Here is a 24,844-nt window from a genome sequence, read left to right as displayed (position 1 = left end):
TTATGACAGTATTTACTGATCCGACCACAAATAGTTTCTTATCCTAGACCATAAGACTGCTCAACAAAAGTTGAGGGGGTGAAGTGCAATAGAGAATGTGCAATAATAGGTGCAATAGTGACCTCTCCATAGTGCAATATTTTTCCATTACTAACCTATTTATTTATTTATTTATTATTTATTTTAGTGCAGATTTTAATATTTTATCATATACATGGGCTGTCTAGTTGGTGTTTTAAAATCTTTCCTGTGTTTTATTTCGTGCTGTGCATTTTGCAGTTTCGTTCTGTAACAACATCTGGGATGTTTTTATTGAATGCCAATTAATAAATCTGAATCTGAGTGGAGATTAAATTGGTCTGTATGTGGAACCTGAACTAAAATGATTAATATTCAGCGTAATTTTTGCATTTCAGAAATTATCCCAGGGGCCAGAGTGGACACTTCGGCGGGCCAGATTTGGCCCCCGGGCTGCATTTTAAGACCACTGATCTAGAGGCTGAGGACAGATGAAGTTCACATGTACAGTTACATCTGTTGCGCAGGTATGAGGCTGGTAGGTAAGAAGAGTTGATACTGAATATGGAGGGCTGATTTGCAGAGTTTAATTTCAAATATACAGATGGTCTCCTGCTAACAAGCCATTACTGTCTGGTGCACCATCCTGTGAATTATGTACCAAATTATAAAGTGCTGCTGTTTTTTATTATATTAGCACCACAGCCATCCATCAATTAGGCTGACTCTGGAAGCAGCGTCAGGTGGCAGAGGTCTGTCGTCCCTCTGAACTCTGGGAGTGTGGAGGCCAGAGATGAGACGTGGTTAATCTTCACTCGTTACGTCTGTTCATAATTTCATTTACCAGAAAAGTGTCTGCTATTTTACCCCCCCACTCCATCAGATGCAGAGTGGAGGTTAAGCACGTACACAAACACACTATTTACTGTCAGATGTCGTAATGAGCTCCAATCAGTTCAACTTCTTCACCGCTTTAACCCATAAAGACCCAGAACTACTTTTGTGGCAGTTCCCAACTTACTTTTTCTCTCTATTCAGTCTTTCTTAATTGATTTATCATAATTATTATAATATTGTCCTCAGTATTTTGTGTTTTTCAGTGTAAATAATGTTTTCCTATATTAATTTAATGATTATGTAAATTCTCATAAAAGCACAGAGTAAATTCAAAGGTTATTATATCAAAAACAGAGAAAACTGAAGATAAAGTTACTTTTTTAGCAGATACTGTAAAATAACTGAACATAAACCCCGTGTGTCCATCCACTGTCACTGATCCAACTCCATGGGTTTTACTGGTGAATCGATGTTGTAGAAGATGACATGGTGTTTCCATGGTAACTACGGGCTGTTCAATAAGTTCATGGCCTCACCAGAAATACTGGTTGTTATAATACAGGATGTTACATTCTTTCGTGATGGGATAGTGATGCTTGAACATCGATGGACCAAGTGCATTGCTGTAAATGGAGATTATGTTGAAAAATAAAATATAAATTATCAGTTGTGTTGTTCTGTTCTGGGTGAGGCCATGAACTTATTGAACAGCCCTCGTACGGAGCCTCTGAATGTCCAAATGGGTCTTATCTGATGACCATGACAAGATGAAAAACTGTATTCTACAATAATTATTTATATGTATTGATACGATTAGTGGATCAACGGGTGTTAATTAGTTTACATTAGTACACGGTTTTGGTCGCCTGCAGCTGTTTGGGTCTTCAAGGGTTAAATGAACAATAATATTAATCCATAAAGACCCAAACATCCAACTGACCAAAACCATCTACTGATCTAAACTCTTTAATACCTGTTGATCCACTAATTCTCTCAATACATGTAAATAATTGTTGTAAAATACAGTTATTCATCTTTTCTTGGTCATCAGATATGACCCATTTGGACGTTCAGAGGCTCCGTTGTTACTGTGGAAACATCTTCATCTTCTACAACACTGATTCACTAGTAAAACCCATGGAGTTGGATCAATGACAGTGGATGGACACACTGGGTTTATGTTCAGTTAATGATAGATTTGACTGAAAAAGTCACTTTTTCTGCAGGTTTCTCTGCTTTTGGTATAATAACCCTCAACTTTGATCTGAGCTTTTGTGAATATCTTTATAACTAGTAAATTAAATACAGGAAAATACTTGGTTATGTTGATAAAATACAAAATACAGAGGATACTATTATGAATAAATGGTGATGAATCCCTTAAGAAAGATTAAATACAGAGAAAAAAGACACAAAAGTAGAGCTGGGTCTTTATGGGCTATTAATTTACATTTGATACAGCTGCTTCTGTACAAATATATCAAATAATAAGTTAATTTTTCCCCTAAAACAAACAAAAAATGTAAAAAATAAAAAATAAAAAAAAAACTTTAACGGACTAAGGACTGCTGTGTTTGTGTGTATTCTTACTTGTCTCAGTGATGCGTTTGTCTATGCTAAGGGGCTCCCTCAGTCCGTCTCCCCCAAAAGGATTGGTGTCGGTTCCTTCACCCGTTCTCCTTAGCAACACTTCCTGGTGCTGTTGCCTTAGCAACAGCTGGCCCTGTTGTGCCACTTGGGGGTGAGGGCATCTTCTCCTCTGCCTTTTCCTCCTGCAGACAAATACAGAGACACATACAAACATATACACAGGAGACTGGGTTTTAGTAGTGCTCCCTCTAGTGGTAAAAGCACAATGAGTCAGCAGGTTAAAACAGCTGCTGCATGATCAGACGATTTACAGAGTATGGAGGTGTATCAGGGCTGCTTTAGGGGGAATAAAGCATTTTCTGAAAGGGAGGAGGGAGTGATATTAAAAAAAAAGAAATCAAAGTTGTCAGTTTAAAAGAAATAATGTTTGGTGTAAATCCAGGTAAAACACTGCAAAGACTGAGTTGTGCTCCAGGCAAATGGAGCGAGAACGAAGCCAATATGAAAGTGTCTAAAAGTGTAATACTGCTGATGGCCACTAGATGATGCTCCAATAGACTGACATCGAACATGTCTCTAAAAATTGGGGTCAAACATGCAGCCCGTGGGCCAAATTCGACCGGTCAATGAGTTCAATCCGGCCTGTGGGATGAATTTGTGAAATACAAACATTACACTTAAGATATGAACAATCATTATAGTTCAGGTTCCACATTCAGCCCAATTCGATCTCAGGTCAGTACTCCAGACCAGCAAATACTGTCATAATAACCTATAAATAATGACAACTCCAAATTACTGTCTTTAGGTGAAAAAAAGGTAAAATTACATGAAAATGTTTACATTTACAAACTATACTGAAACTGAAAAATTATGACAAAACTGAGACATAATATTGTCAAAACTTGAAAGAAATGTCAGATTGTTCATTCTTATTCATGTTATTCACATTTTTTCAGGACACTTGTACATGTAAACATTTTCATAATATAATTTTACTTTTTTCACTCTAAAACATAGAGAAATGTTTGGAGTTGACATTATTTATAGTTTTATGTTATTATTTTACTGGTCCAGCCCACTTCAGGTCATATTGGGCTGAATGTGGCCCATGGACTTGAATGAGTTTGACACCCCTGCTCTAAAATATTAAGTCCAACACGTTTTTGCAGGAGTCATTTAAGTCTCATTTGTTTTATTCTGACCCTTTATTCCTCCGTTAATTAAATCTCAGGTTGAACAGAATGTGGGGTTTTGATTGACAGGTGTGATTGACAGGTGAGCTTCTGTTTATTTAAGGGAACACTGTTTTTCCTGACAGGCAGCTCCACTGTAGTTATGGCTAATAGGATCCACTAACAACACTGTAAAATGGTTTTACTACACAGTGACTGATAAGGTTTACTGATTTACAGAGTTAGAATGAACGGAAGCTCCACCCGTTTTGATCAAATATAGTCACTGTGGCTCCAAAAATCCAACAATGCAAACATAATTAGTTAGCTAGTTTTCCCTTTGGTGACATTAATAAACTGCAGAATTACATCCAGCACCAACAACAAAAGCAAACCATTCCATATTCATGTACATTCACTATATGGACAAAAGTATGTGGACACGTTGAATTCAAGCATTTCTTTTCTAACAGGGGTCTGGGATACAAAACAATAATGAATAATATCAGAATATAGTCTTATATTGAGATAAATATCATTGCATTGGTTAGTTTGGTTTAAATTGTTATCTTTGCTTCCAAAATGCCTCAGAGCTGGTTTTTACTAAATTTCTCTGAACATTGATTTTTTTCTGTTTTTTATTTTTTATCCATGACTGTGATTTTAAATATTCTACCTCTAAATTTCTAAAATATTTTTCATGCTTTGACTCTAAATAATAATTTTACCACATCTCACTTAGGAAGAAAAATCTCCCATAAAACTTTAAGGAAATATTGATTTTTATGTCAAATCCTCATGAACAGGGCTTCTTACAGCTGTAGACATGATGTGTCCCAATACTTTTGTCCATATAGTTTATAAACATCAGTATTCCTTAAAGTTTAATGGGAGAATTTCCTTCTATAGCATGTACCTTGCAATAACAGTATGTGTATTAACCATTTAACAACATAAAAGTCTGAGGTACAAATGGAAACAGGGCTTTTTCTCGCAAACAGAGATTAATGTAAACTATCAGCTACTGAAACGATTATATGACACAGTGATATTTTAGTCATAATAAGCGTCTATGAGTTTTAGTTTGAAGAAGAAAACTCGATGATTCCATAATACAGATATGTGGAAACGGCTTTGAACTGTGGATACAGTGTTGATTCATTGGTGGTTTTGGTCCTAAGTGTGTTCTGGTACCACACTGACCCCTGCTGGTGATGGTTTGAAAAATCAATATATAAAAAAACTAGACCATCAAAAGTCAACAAAAACAATCTTTATGCAATCAAGTACAAACTCCTGTGTGTATCATGTGACTAAAACAGACAGAAAAAAAAACATGGAATGTCTAAAAGCACTGTTTTTGTCAGTACAATGCCATAGATATTGATGGAAGAACTGAAGTGATTTTGGTTATTATTAAGAAAACGTGGAAAATGGACAGACATCACCTCTGAAACTAAACTGTGAGCTATTTTTGTTGTTATCATTATATTTGTCCAAACAAATGTACCTTTAGTTGTACCAGGCATTAAAATGAACAGGAAACTAAAGAAAACAAGGGTGGTCTAATCATTTTTTCTGCGACTGTAGAACTATTTCAGCCTAAACCTGTGCACTACTGGTCTGACCTTGTGTCCGTTGGTCTGTCCGTTGCCAGGCGCCATATTGTCCATGGATCCGATCTTAGACTTAGCCTTGACATTTACCTTATGGGACTCGATCTTCACATCTCCACCACCTGGACCAAAAGAAAAAGGGTTTGTGTAAGAGCCCGGAACAGGAGGATGAGTCTGAAAACTGGAAAGTCAATGATGTAAAAAGTCCGACCTGGCTTGTGTTTAATGTTGTCCTTGGAGCCGCATTTGGAGGTAACCTTACTCACGTCGACCTTCTTATTCAGGATCTGCACCTGTGAGCGGAGAGAAGACAATGCACTGTTTTATATATGAATTCATCAACACGCCGCAGGTCCCCTTAAAAAATCACTGCGATGCATCATAATGTACGTGGTCCTTTAACAGACACCATCGTTCTGTGCAGGAATGGCCACGTACTTGACCTCAGACTGTCGTTTTTAATTGGTGGTGTTTTATTGTTCACTGAGCTGAATTTTTGTTTTGTGAACTGACAAATTATGTTCTGAAATATCACTTTAGGTCAAAATGGCACCAATGGATCTTAAATCTGACTGAGCTCAGTAACAGTAAAAGGTCAACAGTACAAATTCTCTGATCATCTTATTGACAGTGGAATGATCCCAAATTAGAGGCTGCGTGACAGAGATTACTAATGATATGACATCATTTCAGACAATAAACATACACTTCCCTGCGAGTAATTTGAGTATTCATGGTTTACTTACATAATGTCTATAAATAAATGACTCCATTAACTGGATCTGGACCACCATGTACAACAACATACTTCGATTTCTGCACATGGTTGAACTTTTGTTTTATTATCTCTATTTTTTTTTTTTTTTTTTAATTATTACTAACCCATAAGGACCCAGTGGGACTTTTGTGGTAGTCCCCAAATGATTTTTTCTCTCTATTTAACATTTCCTAAGTGATTTATCACCATTTATTATAATATCATCCTCTGAATTTTGCATGTATTCCAGTGGAAATCATCTATTTTCCTGTTTAATTGACTGATAATAAGATGTTCATAAAACCTGACAGTAAATTCAAAGGTTATTATATCATAACAGAAAAAAACGAAGAAATAGTGACTTTTTTTGGTCAAATCTATCATTAACTGAACATAAACCCAGTGTCCATCCACTGTCACTGATCCAACTCTAGGGTTTTACTGGTGAATCAACGGTGATGATGATTTTTCTCTCTATTTCTACCTATCTTAACTGATTTATCACAAATTTGTTTCAAAACATTATCCTCTGTATTTTGCTTTTTTTTGGTGCAAATCATGTATTTTCCAATATTTAATTCACAGATCATGTAGATGTTCATGAAAAATCAGAGTAAATTCGAAGCTAATTATATCAAAACAGGGAAAAATAAAGAAAAAGTGACTTTTTCAGCAAAGATATTGCTACTTGAATGTAAAAACAAGTGTGTCCACCCACTGTTGTTGATCCAACTCCACTGAGTTTTACTGGTGAATCAATGTTGTAGAAGATGACAGTGCTTCCACAGTAACTATGGAGCCTTTGAACGTCCAAATGGGTCATATCTGATGACCATGAAAAGATGAATAACTGTATTTTACACCAATTATTTACATGGATTGATAGAATTAATGGATCAACATTTTAAATCAGTAGATGCTTTTGGTTGATGGTCGATGTTTGGGTCTTTTTGGGTTAACCCTTTATCAGGCAAGTGACTATTTTGGTAATTTCCACAAACATTAAATATGGAACCAATCCTGTGCCTCAGTGAGGTCAAGAAGCGAGTTAGTTTCTATAACACTATACAGTGATTCAGACAGATTTGATAGACATTGTGCAGCTTTAAATAGTGAATATGAGGTATTTTTTGTCAGTTTATGACCTTATAACTGTTGTTTTATTGCATGTCTTTGTTAAAACACAAAGGTTGAAATTTAGAATGTCAGAGTATTTCAGTGAGTGCCCTGTAAAGGGTTAAGCACCAGTACTTGGTTAGCGTTTAAGATTAGGGGTAAAAGATCACGGTTTGACCTGAGATGGAGCTTTTAACCCTGCGTTAGAACATATTTAAGCCACGATAATGTTTCCAAATCGTGCCATGTGATATGTGTGCTAAACGTATCAGCTATAATGTTGCAGGAAAAGAACATTAAATGGAGTAATCACAGGAAGGTCAGCTATTTTGCAATATCTTAATTCGATACAGAGTTTAAGAGCTTATATTTCCTGTATATTGCTCCATATAGTGTTTCATGTTACCGTAATAGCACAAGGTATTGTTTCTTTGCCAAATAAAATAAGCGCACATGGAGCAACAAGAATGAATGTATAATCATATTTTTCATACATGTTGAAATTCTTATGCATGAAAACCAAATAAAACCCAAATATGTCTGATCATGTGAATATTCAGAGTCATTCCCAGCAGATCTACTGAGAAATTCAATCTGGGGTTATGAAACATGTCCAGAGACAGAATATGAGCAGCAGGTGTTTAGAGCAGATGCAAACAACAGCTGGATGAATGGACACAAGGAGCCTTTCACTTAAAATACAAGTCATTGAGCCATTCTTTACAGCCTGTAGACTGTGTGCAAATCAGTCCGTGTATCATTTGTTCTTTTCATATTCAATTGAGAATCCACAATCGGAAAATGAAAAAAAAAAATTACTCGTTATTTCATAATTCATGCACAATCAAAAATAAAAAAATTTGTTGTTTTTCATTCTTTCAATTGTGCGCACAAATTAAAAATTGGAAATATGCAAATGGACCAAATGTAGGGTTTCAAATCATGTCGTGTGATACATGTGTTAAACATGTGGCCATAGTGTTGCAGGAAAAGAACATTAAACGGAGTAATCACAGGTAGGTCAGCTATTTTGCAATATCTTTCATGTTGGCATTTTTGATATCCGATTTGGTTTGACCCAGAAGTTACTGTCTTCAGATCACTTTATTCTCATTCAGCAAATGACATCAAAGATACACTGCAGAACGAAATGACGACGCGGGACAACACTAAAAACACAAATAGTTAAAAAACACCTGAGATAAAATAAGTTATAAAATACGATGAGGTAGTGTGATAAATAAATAAATAAATAAAAAACGAGAATAAATATTATGTACTTCATTGCACAAATAAGTAAAACGTTATTGCACAATTTCAGAGGTAATTTCACATCCCCTACTTACAGACATTTATTTGAAAGACGGATGGTGGTAGGTGATTTATAGATAATAGAGAATTTGGTGGTATTCAGAGGTAGCAAACGCGTTACTCTGAAGGAGGACGACATGACAACTGAAAAAATGATCAGGATCTTCCAAGTATTGTTGTTTTGTCTAATACAGTGCATTCATGGTAGACAATCTAAGTAGAAGACACTTCTTATAATACACAAAGAAGTCCGTAACTTCCAGGTCAGACCAAAACAGATATCAAAAATGTCAACATGAAACCCCACATTTGGTCCATTTGCTTATTTCCAATTTTTAATTTATGCGTACAATTGAAAGAATGAAAAACAACTCCATTTTTGATTTTTGATTTGTACATGAATAATGAAACAACGAGTAATTTTTTCATTTTCTGATTGTGGATTCTCAACTGAATATGAAGAGAACGAATGATACACAGATTTAAATCCTTTCCCATGTTGTGTTGGTTGAACTCTAGTTGCTCCCGGCTTTGATGGATGCTCACCATAAAATCACTCAAATTAGATTTATAAACTGTGCACAGACAAAATGAGGTTAAAGCATACAGTGTGCTTATTATAAGTATCATGTCTGCTCATGATTGCAAAAATAAGGATGTGATTCAGATTGATTTACAGAAACACGGAGGTAAAAGTCAGATTAATGTGATAATGGCTGAAGATTTAATTTCACTGAACGTGCATCCACATATTCCAAACAAACACTTTTTTTTTTTTTTTTGCCTGATCTGCGGTTAAAAAAAAAAAAAAAAGTAAAAAAAAAAAAAAAAAGATATCTGTTTGATGTGGATGTGAAATGTGCATGTAGCTTTATTTTATGCACGGTCCCTAAGCAGAGGCAGAGTCCACCTCCAGCTCCAGCAGTACTTACATTGCCACCTCCAGGGACATATTTGATATTGTCCTTGGAGCCACAGCGAGACGTGACATGGCTGAAGTCCAGCTTTTTGTGCACTATCTGAACCTAAAGACAGGCAGGCAGACCACAGACAAGCAGGAGGGAGTTAAAGAAAGAAAGAAAAAGGAAGGAAGAGAAACCAGGCAGCACACAAGAGCAGATCAGCAGGAAGCTTTAGTTCACAGGAAACACAGTCTTGTGCTGTAAATATGGAAGACTTTCTGTTACTCGGCACATACTAAAAGTCCTGATCATTCGTGAGCATTTTGGAGGCAGAGCGCGACCACCTCCTGTGTGATTTAGTCACTGAACGTGTGGCTGAATGTAGTTAATTGAAATATCGAACATAAAAAGAAAGAGTTCATATGTCAAATCAAATCTAGAAAATGTTTTATTGTCATATACAGTACATCGATGCATAATTTGGAATTTGAATGTACATTATAACAACTAACATGGTATACCCTAAAGACCCAGTGCTACTTTTGTGGTGGTTCCAATTTATTTTCTTCTCTGTATTGAACTTTTTTCAACCCATAGAGACCAAAACACCCACCAGCGACACAAACCATCTACAGATATAAACTGTTTAATACCTGCTGATCCACTAATCCTATCAATACATGTAAATAACTGGAGTAAAATGCAGTTTGCCATCTTTTCATACGACCCATTTGGACGATCAGAGGCTCCGTAGTTACCGTGGAAACACCGTCATCTTCTACAACACTGATTCACCAGTGGGTCATATCTGATGACCATGAAAAGATGAATAACTGTATTCTACACCAGTTATTTACATGTATTGATAGGATTAGTGGCTCAACAGGTATTAAACAGTTTAGATCAGAAGACGAGTTGGTCAGTGGTGAATGTTTGAATCTTTACGGGTTAAAATGGAATATTATTTTTTAGACTTCATATGTCGCAAGTTAACTTAATAACTCTTCAATTAAAAGAAGAGAAAACACTGCCTCTGAAGTGCTCACAAATGATCACGACTTTGAGTCCGTGTCCTGTTATTCCAGTCAAATCATCCTACAATCCTGCAAAAGTCTAATCTGCTTTTTGTGAAATGTGAAGCTGCTGAAAGGTTATAGAAATGCAACTCATACAAAATGCATTTTAAACACCCAAAATGACTTGATAACAACAGATCGCTTCCATAAACAGCTTCAAGAGAAACAACAGGACGAACAGACGAAGCACATGCGACACAACGGTGAACTGGAGAGTCAGCGCTTTACTGAGCGTCCAGAACAGAAGCAACTGATAAAGGAGGACAGCCATGACGGGTGTTTTCAGGTAGTTAAAGGGGACAGTCTGTGCACATCAGCCTGCTGTCCAGGGGGATTCATGCCCTGAAACCAACAGATCTGAGGGAAATGTGCTGGATCATTTGGTGAAGAAACAGTGAGAGTTTGGCTGATTTGGTCAAATTTCAAAACAAAAAGTCAAAGAATGAAAAAAAGTTAATGTTGCCTTGAAAGGAAGTAAAGAAAAACCATTTAAGTTCAATAAGACCTTAAATCTGGACCATGGATTAAGGCAGGGGTGTTTAAGATAGGGCCCGTGGGCCAAAACCGGCCCACCAAAGTTTCCAATCCAAATGGGATGAACTTGTGAAATGCTAAAATTACACTGAAGATATTAACAAATGGTTTAGTTCAGGTTCCACATTCAGACCAATTCAATCTCAATTGGGTCAGAACAGTAAAATACTATCATAACAAACTATAAATAATGACAACTGCACATTTTCCCTTTGTTTTAGTGTAAAAAGAAGTAAAATTAAAATATTTACATTACATTAAATCACATTATAAACTATCCTTTCATAAAAATAGTGAATAACAAATATGAACAACCTGAAATGTCTTAAGAGAAATTAGTGCAATTTGACCAATATTCTGTATGTTATTAAATGCTTTGTGTATTTGTATCCACTGTGATCTGTAAGTTGTAATGTACATGTATAAATAATAAACTGTGGCAGAATATTGATAAAATTGCACTTATTTTTCTTAAGAAATTCCAGGTTGTTCATCTTATTCACATTTTTTATAGGACAGTTTGTAGATATTTTTACTTTCTTCACACTAAAAGATAGACAAAACTTTGGAGTTGTCATTATTATAGGTTATTATGTTATTATTTTACTGGTCCAGCCCACTTTTAGATCATATTTGGCAGTATGTGGCCCCTGAAATAAAATCATTTGACACCCCTGGATTATAAAGGTTAACAAGGCAGTTAATTCTAGTTTTCAGAAAAACAAGGGTTTTTATTTTTTATTGTTATTGGGGTAAACATATAAAAGCACCGCCTACTGAGTATAACTGACCAATCAGATCTCAGGGAGCTTGATCCATCTTTACAAAAAAAAAGTGAAAGAAACGTGCAGCTAGTGCAGCTATTGACAACACAAACTGTACAAAAAACATACGTGATTTGTGGTTTTACTGTGAGTGTCTAAAAACAGAGCTAAGCTAACAGTGCTAAGCTAACAGAGCTATAATGTAAACTATCAGCTGGTGAAACACATGAAGATTACAAATTTGTTTGAGTGACTGTTAAAATGAGCATCTATGAGTTTTAGTTTGAAGAAGAAAACTGGATGATAACGCCTTAAAACCCGCCCACTGAGTATAAATGACCAATCAGATCACAGGGATTTTGGTGCATGTTTACAAAAAAAATAGAAGCTTTGTGCAGATATTGAGGTGGTCTTAAGGATGATAAGAAATCCTTTGGTTTTCATTTGCAAAGGGGTTTAGTGTATAATCTTCAAACACAAACCGATTAAAGCACTTCAACTGATAATTGTTGATTATTATTTGTATTCATTATAACATTAGTATAAAAGCTGAAAGAATAAGGCTCAGATTGTTGGACTTGATGTGAATAAACACTGATTCAGCAGAATGAAAAACTGTAAATACAGTCAGACACCACTGCCTTCAGGATGTGATATTAATCAGAATAAGAACTTGCGTTTGTTGTCTCGGTCCATTCTCAATTTCATCATGTTTTTGCCTCATTTTTGTCTGGTTTTCATCTTTTCATCGAGGTTTCATTTCATTTTTGTCAGATTTTTGTCCAATTATCCACTTGTTTTCGTTTCCTTTTCACTTCATTTTATCTTATTTTAATCATATTCTTGTCTGGTTTCTGTCTTATTTCATCTTGTTTCATCCAAATTTCTGCTTGTTTTCCTACAGTTTTCACTTCATTTTTATCTTGTTTTTGATCTGTTTTTCGTCTCATTTCACCTTCTTTTTTTATCAGATTGTTGTCCATTTTCCATGTTTTTTGTGTCTTTTCAACTCATTTTGATCTTGTCTGGTTTCTTTTCATTTCATCTTGTATTCATCCTTTTGTCTTATTTTAATCTCATTTTCATCCATTTTCCTATTTGTTTTTGTACCTTTTTCACTTCATTCTTATCTTGTTCTTGTCTGGATTTTGTCTCATTTCATCTTGTTGTCATCTCGTTTTAATCTCATTTTCATCATTTCATTCTTTTTCTGGTTTTCTTCTTATTTCATCTTGTTTCATCTTTTTTTGTCTTAGTTTAATCTCATTTTCATCCATTTTCCTACTTGTTTTCGTACAATTTTCACTTATTTTTATCTTGTTTTTGTCTCGCTTTGTCTTTTTTCATATTTTCAAGTTAACTCCATTTATTCAACTTTTACTCATCAGCCTTTAAAGTTAAAAATGAAAAACACTGATTTGACATTTTAATGATAACTATCAGCATCAACTGACGAAAATTATTATTATTTAGGTCCTTATTTCTCAGCTCTACTTGGAGGATTATTTCTACATTTTGTTAATACATTCATCTGTCAAAACATTCACATTTGTCTTTAAAATTCCCTACATCCAACATGTTCTGTCTTCTGTTTTCATTCAGGCTCAGACACACAGTGAAAGGCCGTGGTCTGGTTTTATAACCCTGTTGTGCTCCCGTTCTGCTGTGATATCACATCCAACAGCTTTGCGGCCGCATTAAAGAGGCCCTGCAGCAGACATAAGACGCCTTTTGCCTTTTCTCTCCGTCGTACTCTCTTTCTCCAGGATGAAAATGGCACGATGACGCAGGTGGCAGCGGCGACGGATGACTCACTGAGCAGTTCACACACACACACAAAATATGAACACACACACACAACCCAGTCCAAGTTTCCTCTGAGTTTCCTATTTGCAAGAGGATGTTGTACGCTATGGATGTCAGACTCATTTTCTTCCAGGTTCCACATTCAGCCCAACATGATCTCCAGCAGGCCAAACCAGTAAAAATAATGTAATAACCTATAAATAATGACAAATCCTAGTTTTTGTCTTTGTTTTAGTGCCATAAAAACACAAAATTATGAAAATATTTACATTTACAAACTGTCCAAACAAAAAAGATGTGAATAACCGGAAAAAGGAACTGTCATAAGAAAATAAGAGCAATTTTAACAATATCATGCCTCAACTATCATTTATACATGAGCATTACATACAATATTACACAAACATTTAGTAACAGGCAGAATATTGTCAAAATGCTGGAGATGAAACTAAAATAAGAATAATTGCTATAATATTATGTCTCGGCATATTATTAACACAACTTTCAGATCACAATGGATCTGTAAATGCACAAAACATTTAATTTAGTACCAGGTAGAATATCGGTAAAATTGCACTTAATTTTCTTCAGGCATTTCAGGTTGTTCACATTTGTTCAGGTTGTTCACATTTTATTATTATAGGATAGTATTTTCAGAATTTAATTGTTTTATTATTTATTTTTATTTATTTTGCACTTTTTGCAGAAATATTAGCTCTAAATATATAAATACCAAATATAATGATTTCTGACCTTGTAAGATTGTCAGTCTTTGTAAAATGTTGCAGTCTCTGACACATTTTCTTTCAATGTGAAAGGGTCGCACTTCAATCATTTTAGAGTCTGTCAATGTTTACTAGTATTTATAGTGGAAATATAACAATAACCCAATGATGTTTACAGATTATTGACTCATCTGTGGTGTTTTTACTTGGTTCTACTGAATGACTATAGAAATAGATCAATACATTAACCCATAAAGACCCAGTGTGACTTTTGTGGCGGTTCTCAAATGAATTTTCTCTATTTAACCTTTGGTAAGTGACTTATCACCATTTATTGTAATATATCCTCTGTATTTTGCAAATTTTCAGTGAAAATCACGTATTTATTTATACTTAATTTACTGATCATGTAGCTGTTGATAAAAGCTCCAATTTAAGGTGACCGTTATTGATCAGAAACAGAGAAAAGTGACGAAAAACAGACTTTTTCAGCAAATCTCTCATTAACTGAACATAAACCCAGTGTGTCCATCCACTGTCACTGATCCAACTCCAGGGTTTTACTGGTGAATCAATGTTGTAGAAGATGACGGTGTTTCCACGGTAACTACAGAGCGTCTGAACGTCCAAATGCGTCATATCTGATGACCATGAAAAGATGAATAACTGTATTTTACACCAATTATTTCCATGGATTAATAGGATTAGTGGATCAACAGTTATTAATCAGTTCAGATCAGTAAATGGTTTTGGTTGACAATGGATGTTTGGGTCTTATGGGTTAATGCAACTGAATTAAAACTAAAAGTAACTGAACTATGGGTGGGTGACCACATTCAAAGCTGAATGTTTATAAAGCTGCAGAGATGTAATTTCACTGGTCAGTTTTACGTCCCCTATTTTAGTCAGTTTACATCCCCTCAGAACTGTAATGAGCACTCATACAAACACATTTGAGCCCTTCCACAAGAGCTGGGCTTCTTTTTTAAATTGATAAAACAGTGTTTGTGTTGCTTGAACGCATCCCCAACAGCTGTGACTGCTGTGATTGGGAAGCATTTAAGACAAATGCACTCAGTTCAATGAAAACAGATAAACAAGTACAAGAAGGTAGTTTGTCTTCACTGTGATGTGTTTGAATGTGTTGTTCATGGACTTAACCTGGTGCAGTCTCATAATGAAAAACTGCACATTCAATGGTTTAAGTATGTTTCATCCCTTATACTTTTCGTCTAGTTTTCCTCTTGTTTTGTTTCTGTTTCACTTCATTTTTATCTTGTTATTGACTGGTTTTCTTGTTTTCATCTCTTTTGTCTTGTTTTTTTTGTCTAATTTCTTTCTTGATCTCTCAATCTTTTCATGCTGTTTTCACCTGTTTAATTTAACTGTTTTCTTCTGCTGAAAATAAACAATGATTTGGCATTTATCATGATAATTATCAATATCAAGTGACAAAAATTATTATTTAAGTCCTTATTTCCCAGCTCTATTTGAAGGACTATTTCTACATGTTATTAAACATCCTCATCTCTGTCAAAATGTTATCATTAACCATCTTTCTTATCCAGGTACAGTCACTGGGGTGTTTTCCATAATGAAAAACTGCACCTTTAATGGTTTAAGTCCATTTCATCCCTTATATTTTTTGTCCAAATTTCCTCTCGCTTTTGTTTCCTTTTTACTTCATTTTTTCTTGTTGTGTCTGTTTTCTTTTCATTTCTTGTTGTTTCATCTCTTTTCTTCCTTTTTTTTTGTTTAATTTCTTTCTGATTTAATCTCTTTTCATCTTTTTAATTTAACTCTGTTTTCTTCCTACTTTTGCTCAGACTCAAACATCAACCTTTAAACTGAAAATAAACAATGATTTGACATTTATCATAATAATTATCCTATCAAGTGACAAAAACAATTATTATCTAAGTCCTTATTTCCCAGCTCTATTTAAAGGACTATTTCTACATTTTATTAATATTCTCATCTTGTCAAAATGTTACATTAACCATCTTTCTTATCCAGGTAAAGTCACAGGGGCGCTTACAGCACTTTTTAATTGGTTTAAGCCCATTTCATTCCTTATACTTTTTCTTTTTTTTTTGGCTTGGTTTGACCCCTGTGGAGTATTTCTATAATGTGGTATAACTACTTTTATTCATTTAAAGGGTTTCAGTAGTTTTCCCAACTATGTGTTTTATTCATTTAGGGCTGGGTGATTGCACATGAATATTATTCTGATATGTCAACATCAATAATTATCATCATAAATGTCATATTAATATTTATTTCAGGTTTAGGGGATGAATGAAAATGACATAAAATGTCAATTCCAGTCTCTGATTTAATTATTTAGTTCTTTTATCTAATTCCACAAGATGAAACAACATAACAGTTATTTGTGGTTTTAAACTATTCTAATCTAGAGGAAGAACAGTAATTCAGTTCGAAGAATTCACCACCTGTCGTACATTTAGTCTCAGCTTCATTCTTTTTCTTCTGCTTGTGTTCTGTCTGGGCCACATCTGGAGGCTTGTGTTGAAGTCTCCAGGTGTTTTTTCCACCCCTCTCATCCTCCTCTTTCGATTCAGATTGAACTCAGGTGTTATTTGTGAAATACATCCATTTATTACACCATAGGATATATAATTTAGATCTAATGAATTGATAATAGAGAGCGGCTTGACGAATTATAGATGTATAGTCCTAACAGAATATAGACGCAAAGAGGAGAAACTGGGGCTTTTTCAACCAAGTAGTTCCGGCCATATTAGTGAAGGTGTAGCTCTACTGATACACATTTATAATTATCAGTTTATCAATATCATTTTTTTTTTACTGTATGAATGTAGACACAAATGTTACGGAAAAAAGCCTAAACTAAGGTGCTTTTTAAGAGGTTTGTTTTATTCCATGATGGCAGAAATGCAGCTCTGAGCAAAGGAATTACATCTAAAATTCCAGTTCTTCATACACTGTGAAAAAGAGGCCTGAACAAAATAAGAAAATTAAATTCATTAATGGCTAAAATGGTCTTTTTTCAACTAAATTACCTACCAGTGCAGTATGAAAATTGTACTTAGCAAGTTTTCTTAAAATAAGAAATATTATCTGAGGATTATAGAATGCTAAAATTGTTATTTTAAGCAGAATATACTTTTTTCAAGTCTTCATAATAAGACTTTCTTTTTTTTTTATCTATGGTATATATGTATGGTCTTATGAAGATGTAATGACTCAGTAGATATATATTTATAATCAAAACTGCATAAACAAGTAAAAATCACTTGAGGGCAAACAGATACTGTGTCCTCCATACTCATCCCCCAACAATGGAGCTTGTTTTGTTCTAAATATTGCTTAAATGAGTTGTAATATCTAAGTGGGGTCGCTCAAGATGGAACAATTCAAACAATCTGAACAAGATTAAGTCTCGGTAAAGTAAATAATCTAAAAAATGATCTTTCATGATAATCTTTCTAATTCAAGTCAGATTATCGAAGACAGATGTTGCTTTTTTGCAGGGTAATATTAGTACTTTGCTGTTAAACTGTGAATCAGGACTCATTCAACGTGTCTTTTTCATTGACGTACACACTCCATGATTACAACTCAATGTTCATGCTTGTCGAATTTCCTCATCTGTAACAAAATCCACTGAAAGGTCCATTGAATAGGCTCAATTTAAAGTTATTTGTGAATGTAAATGTGTGACTCTTTAAATAATTTCAAGTCATTTCACTGAATATATCTGTGATTTTGCAAAAACGTCAGTACTGATGTTCTATTTGGTGTCGTAGCGTCTCTGAACTCCAAAAGAGTCTGTGCTCTTTTACTCAGAAGTTGAGCAGTGTTAACTTCATGAGCAGGAGGTTAGTCGCTATCCAAGACATGGTCATGATGTAATATGGACATTTATTATTCCCATTACTGATTATCACCCAGCACTAATTTAACCCTGTAAAGCCTGAACCATTAAATCTCTGACAAAAAAATTCCAGTTCTTTGAAACTGGAGCCTTTATCAGTCCTTCTGAACAACCAATTTTTTTTTTTTTTTTTCAAATATCAATTTCTATGTGTGAGTTTCAATTTTGTATCACATTTGATACATCAGGTCTCAATGTTCAAATATTATTATTTCTGAACAAACAAAAACATAACACAAACATGTCTAACAAATGGGTAATTCCTTTTCTAAATGGTCCCAGTTCTTCCTTCTTCCTCATTAATGACAGTCTTGTAGTGTCACCGTAAGGCCTCTGGTGAATGAATTCCTCCCCCTGGTGGATTGTCCTGTGTATTGCATGTATCTAATTGTATACATCAGGTTTTTCAAGAAAACAAATCACACTGATCATGTAGAGGGCTTCAAAACTCATGTGTCAAATATGATACATTTGGCATTACAGGATTAACTGCATTTAATTTAAGTCACTGTAGACAATAACTCACTCATGACTCATACTACATTCACCACATTTTAAAAGTCCCATAGACATACACATATTTCATTACGATGAGAAAAATGCAAAAAAATCAATTCAAAGTACCTTAGACTTTTGGTTCATGTATATAACAATACTTAACTAAAATGTTCACACTTGTAGTTCACACTAATACAAACATACAGCCCATGGGCCAAAACCAGCCCTCCAAAGGGTCATATATGGCCTGTGGGATGAATTTCTGAAAAGTAAAAATTACACTGGGATATAAACAGCCAAGGATGTTCAAATCATTCCAGTTCAGGTTCCACATTCAGACCAATATGATCTCAAGGGGATCACACCATTAAAATACTATCATAATAACCTATAAATAATGAAAATTCCATATTTTTCTTTGTTTTAATGTAAAAGAGTGAAATGATATGAAAACGTTCACATTTACAAACTATCCTTTTATAAAAAATGTGAATATTCTGAACAAATATGGACAAAATGAAATGTCTTAAGAAAAGTAAAAGCAATTTTACCAATATTCTGCCTGTTAAATGTTTTGTGTATTTGTAGATCCACTGTGATCTGTAAGTTGCAATGTACATGTATAAATGATAAACTGAAGCAGAATATTGTTAAAATTGCAGTTATTTTCCTTAAGAAATTTCAGGTTGTTCATGTGATTCACATTTTTAAAGGATACTTTATAGATGTAACATTTTCATGACATAATTTTACTTTTTTCACTATTATTATTTTACCCATTTGTGATCAAATGTGGCCTCTGAACTAAATTAGAACTTACAGTTTTAAGTCAACATGTGTCTAAATACAGAATCTTGGGAAATGTATGAAATGACCAGTTTTGGCCACAGATGTTTCATGAGATAATGTGCATCAGGTTGCATTAGTCGTATGAAAACAGTGACGCAGGACATGTTGTGTTGTTATTTCTTCATGTAGTGTGGGCGGGTACAAACAGCGAGGGTGTGGTGTGTCCTGGGTGGATGCGGAATGGGCGGGACGATGTTTCGGTGTGTGACGTGTGAGGGTGCAGATGGCAGGGACTCACTCTGGCCTTGGCGGTAGGGGTGGAGGGGTCGGATGTCTTGTTGTTCGGGGTGGAGGAGACCTGGGGAGACAACCAGCCCCCGGTCAATACAACCTCCAAATAACCAACCACACAGCACAACACAAGGGGGGGGGGCAAGGCAGGTGGAGGAGGAGGGGAGGGATGTGTGGTGAGTAACTGGACCAATCACATGAGCGTATGGGAGAATACAGTCAATCAAATGGGGAGATGATTTCATTGTAAATACAGTACATGGACAAAAGTATGTGGACATGTTGAATTCAGGTGTTTCTTTTCTAACAGGGGTCTGGGATACAACACAATAATGACTAATAATGTCATACTATAGTTTTATATTGGGATATATATCATTACATTGGTTAGTTTGGTTTAAATTGCTATCTTTGCTTCCAAAATGCCTCAGAGATGGTTTTTACTGAATTTACCTCAACATTGATTTTGTTTGTTTTTTTATCCATGACTATGATTTTAAATGTTCTACCACTAAATTTTTAAAATCTTTTTCATGCTCTGACTGTAAATAATAAATTTCTACCACAACTAACCATCTACTCTCATCACATCTCACTGAGCAAGAAAAATCTACCATTAAACTTTAAGGAAATATCGATGTTTTTATCTCAAATCATGTTGAACTCCCTTCAAATATAGGGAAGTTTTTAGCTGTGACTCTAGCTCAGAGCAAAGTTGAGACTAATATGACTTATATGACTCATGACCATTGACTCCTAATGCTAATGTCAATATTACTTTGGATGAATTTAACTGCAGAAAATCACAACATGACCTGATTGCACCATTGCACCATTAAACCTGAAGGAAATATTGATGTTTTTATCTCAAATCCTCATGAACAGGACATCTTAAAGCTGTAGACATGATGTGTCCCAATATTTATGTCCACATAGTTTATAAACATCAATACTTCCTTAAAGTTTAAAGGGAGATTTTTTATTTTGTTGCATCTTTTATGTCATTTTTGTCTTCTACTTCCTTTTAGTTTCCTTGCATCAAAGCGTTATGCTTGGTTCCAAAATGCCTCAGAGCTGGTTTTTTCTTAATTTCCCTCAACATTAATATTTTTTTTTTATCCATGACTATGATTTTAAATGTTCTACCTCTAAATTTCTAGAATATTTTTTTCTCCTCTGACAATAAATAATACATTTCTACTACAACTAACCATCTATCATTCTTCATATCTCACTGAGGAAGAAAAATCTCCCATTAAACTTGAAGCACAGTTTGATATTTATAAACTATATGGACATAAATATTAGGACACATCATGCCTACAGCTGTAAGATGTCCTGTTCATGAGGATTTGAGATAAAAACATCAATATTACCTTAAAGCTTAATGGGAGATTTTTTTCTTCCTAAGTGAGATGTGGTAAAAATTATTATTTACAGTCAAAGCCTGAAAATTATTTTAGAAATTTAGAGGTAGAACATTTAAAATCACAGTCATGGATAAAAAAAATCAATGTTGAGAGCAATTAAGTCAAAACCGTCTCTGAGGGCATTTTGGACCCAAAGAGTAACAACCAAACTAATCAGTGAAATTATATTTATCCCAATATAAAACTATATCTGACATTTGTAATAAAAAAACATCAATAGTTCCTTAAAGTTTAATGGGAGATTTTTCTTCCTCAGTGAGATGTGAAGACAGTAGATAATAGATGTGGTAGAAAATTATTATTTTAGGTAGAACATTTAAAATCATAGTCATGGATATATAAAAGAAAAAAATCAATGTTCAGAGAAATTCATAAAAACACATCTGATGGCATTTTGTAAACACATATAACTATTTAAACCAAACTAACCAATGCAGTGATATTTATCCCAATATAAAACTATATTGTGGCATTTGTCATCATTGTTTTGTATCCCTGACCCCTGTTAGAAAAGAAACACCTGAATTCAGCGTGTCCACATACTTTTGTCCATATAGCATATGAGCAGAAAAAGGATATATGAGAAGAATTAGGCATCAGACAAATGCAAAAACAGGTCACAAAACTGCAGCCAAACTAGTCCAAACTACTGATGAGAAGAGCGTGAGAGGCGATCATCCCCTGTTGAATAGAACAGATTAGATAATACAGTCTGGATAAACGGGTACAAGTATCAGTGGAGAACTGATGAGTCAGTGCTGCGTATTGTGATGCAGAGCAGTGTTGTGTTTGTGTCTTTGAGGAGGAAGGACGACCGCACAGCAGGAACACACCTGTACCGCCGAACACAGCCCATCTGCCTGAAACACTCTAATCCTTATCAAACCCACACTCGGATATCACGAACCGAAGGGAAATACGATGAACGGGCTGATTTTATTAAAGCGTCTGCAGAGGCCGTGACAGCTAATTCCCTACCACGATCTATCTAGTGGTCATGTCTGAAGGATTCAGGCTGAGGAAGTGCGGACAAAGTAATCTGCTTTCTGCTTCCTTGTGTGAATATGTTGATGTTGTGCGCTGAGAGTGAAATCCAAGTCGCCCGCAGGCCGTATCTGTCCCACCATGAAGGTAAACGACTGTGGACGGAGCTGATAACACACAAAATGCAATGAAAATACACCTTTTTTAGACACGACGAAGGTGTATTTAAGCCACACTGCATGAGACGATAAAACACAGGGGTGGGCTTCCAGGAGGATACAACAAATGAGAGGCAACAGAAAACACAAGTAAAACACACCGATAATGGACAGAGAAATGGAATATAAAAGAAAATGGATTTCAGAATATTAAAGAGATGAGGCTGAGATAAAGCAAATGTCTATAATGGGGTTTACTGTGTCCTGTGTGCAATGTTTGTTTGTTGTCATAATTTTTTTTCTTATTGTTACCTCCACCAAGGAGGTTATGTTTTTGCAGGCGTTGGTTTGTCTGTCTGTCTGTGTGCAAGATAACTCAAAAAGTTATGGCCGGATTTGGATGAAAATTTCAGGAAATGTTGATACTGGCACAAGGACCAAATGATTAAATTTTGGTGGTGATCGGGGGGGCACACTGATCTGCCTTGGCGGAGGTCTGTGCTCTCCAAGTGCTTTTCTAGTATATTATTATTATTATTATTATTATTACTTACATACATATATTGCTTATATATTGTTGTCTGGACTACTATTATGTAATCACTATATTATAACTTTTATCCATGATTATGAACTTATGTGTGTGTGTGTGTGTGTGTGTGGATATATATATATATCATATATATATATATATATATATATATATATATTATATATATATAAGTGTTGTGTGTGTGTACTATATATATAAAATGCAAATTGTAATATTATAACATAACTACTTATTTATTATTTTACTTTATTTTGCCTGTAGTAGTACTTTGATTTTAGCATTAATATTTGCTTTGTTATTAACATTTGTTTGTTTTCCCAGCCCCATCCGTCTTTTAAATATAGGACTGTAAATAAGGGATATGCAACGACATCTTGAAAATTGTGCAATAACTTTTTACTTATTTGTGCAATAAGTACCTATTATTCTTTCTTTTATATTTATTTATTTACTCACTACACTACCTCACCAGTATTTTATAGCTTATTTAATCTCAGGTGTTTTTTTGGGGGGTTTTTTTTGTTTTTTTTTTAATTATATGTGTTTTTGGTGTTGACTACATCGTCTTTGATGTAATTTGCCTGAAACAATGAAGTGATCTGATTCTGATTCTGTTAGTACTAGTGGAACCTTAATTTCCTGATGGATCAATAAACTTCTCTCTAATGTAATGTAATCTAATCTAATCTAAAGTATAGATGTAATATTTAGATGCATTTAAGTACAAATGCATAATAATAATAATCATTGATCCAACTCCATGGGTTTTACTGGTGAATCAATGTTGTAGAAGATGACAGTGTTTCCACGGTAACTACGGAGCCTCTGAACATCCAAATGGGTCATATCTGATGACCATGAAAAGACGACAAACTGTATTTTACATTAATTACCTCCGCCAAGGAGGTTATGTTTTTGCCAGGGTTTGTTTGTTTGTTTGTTTGTCTGTTTGTCTGTCCGTTAGTGTGCAACATAACTCAAAAAGTTATGGACAGATTTTGATGAAATTTTCAGGGTTTGTTGGAAATGGGATAAGGAAGAAATTATTAAATTTTGGTGGTGATCGGGGGTGGGGGGGCCCACGGGGGGGGCACAGACCAGAAAATTTCATCAAAATCTGTCCATAACTTTTTGAGTTATGTTACACACTAACGGACAGACAAACAAACAGACAGACAAACAAACCCTGGCAAAAACATAACCTCCTTGGCATGGGGGGGCCCACGGGGGGGCCACTGATCAGCCTTGGCGGAGGTCTGCGCTCTCCGAGTGCTTCTAGTTATTTACATGTATTGATAGGATTAATGGATCAACAGGTATTAAATATTTTACATCAGTAGATGGTTTAGGTCGACGGTGGATGTTTGGGTCTTTGAGGGTTAAATGAACGACAATTCTATTAAATTTACATTTGATACAGTTAATACAAATATATCAAAAGAATAAGGTATTTCCTGCTGAAACAAACAAAAAATGCATAAAAATCAACTGTTTATATAGAAGGACGGTGTGATTTTACATTGATGGAATCTGCAAAAGCCACTAAACTACTTCTCTAAACACTGATGTAATGATGATGCGTGGCGTTACACCAGCGATTTGATCTAAAACTCTCACTAAACTAACTGTGTTTAGTGAAAGTTAAGAGGATCTGAGATGAAAAGACACATTACATTAGAAGATGGAAACAGTTAAAGCATGAAATTTATGACATGGAAAGGCTGACCTCATTAAGACTCACTACTGAAAAATGTAAAAAAAAAAATATTGGGAAAAATGGGATGTTTATGTTAATCAAAGAAATCCTTGCTCTTTTTTCTATTATTCTACTTTTTTTCCCCTGTGTTTTGTATTAAGTTTGTTTCTGAAATAAACTCAACTCAACTCAACTAAACTAAACCTACATAATCTTATATTTGTATATGCTTATTTTGACCTTTTTACCTAATTAGTCCCAAACCTGTCTGTATTTAATTTGTCTGAAGGCTGAACCTA

General features: G+C 34.7%; 1 protein-coding gene and 1 pseudogene across 7 annotated transcripts in view; one reads left to right on the top strand and one right to left on the bottom strand.

The window, feature by feature from the left end:
* The window catches only part of LOC115437431 (LIM/homeobox protein Lhx8-like), a 9,767-nt pseudogene extending 9,193 nt beyond the window's left edge, over window positions 1–574 (top strand).
* A 1,946-nt stretch (window positions 575–2,520) lies between these two features.
* Window positions 2,521–24,844, bottom strand: part of LOC115436655 (microtubule-associated protein 4-like) — a 145,057-nt gene continuing 122,733 nt past the window's right edge. For 4 of the 7 annotated variants that reach the window (XM_030159564.1, XM_030159560.1, XM_030159563.1 and 1 more), the window contains 5 exons: window positions 19,732–19,791; window positions 9,353–9,445; window positions 5,448–5,529; window positions 5,249–5,358; window positions 2,521–2,627 (listed from right to left, as the gene is read on the bottom strand). In XM_030159564.1, coding sequence (XP_030015424.1) covers window positions 2,523–2,627; window positions 5,249–5,358; window positions 5,448–5,529; window positions 9,353–9,445; window positions 19,732–19,791 — 450 coding nt within the window. In that variant the 3' untranslated portion in view covers window positions 2,521–2,522. The remainder of the gene's footprint in view (window positions 2,628–5,248; window positions 5,359–5,447; window positions 5,530–9,352; window positions 9,446–19,731; window positions 19,792–24,844) is intronic. The other 3 variants (XM_030159559.1, XM_030159561.1, XM_030159562.1) reach the window with 3 other exon arrangements.

The sequence above is a fragment of the Sphaeramia orbicularis genome, chromosome 17 (assembly GCF_902148855.1).
Source record: "Sphaeramia orbicularis chromosome 17, fSphaOr1.1, whole genome shotgun sequence".
Classification (NCBI taxonomy): Eukaryota; Metazoa; Chordata; class Actinopteri; order Kurtiformes; family Apogonidae; genus Sphaeramia; species Sphaeramia orbicularis.
The sequence above is the reverse complement of the archived record's forward strand: the minus strand, read 5'-3'. Positions and strand labels throughout refer to the sequence as shown.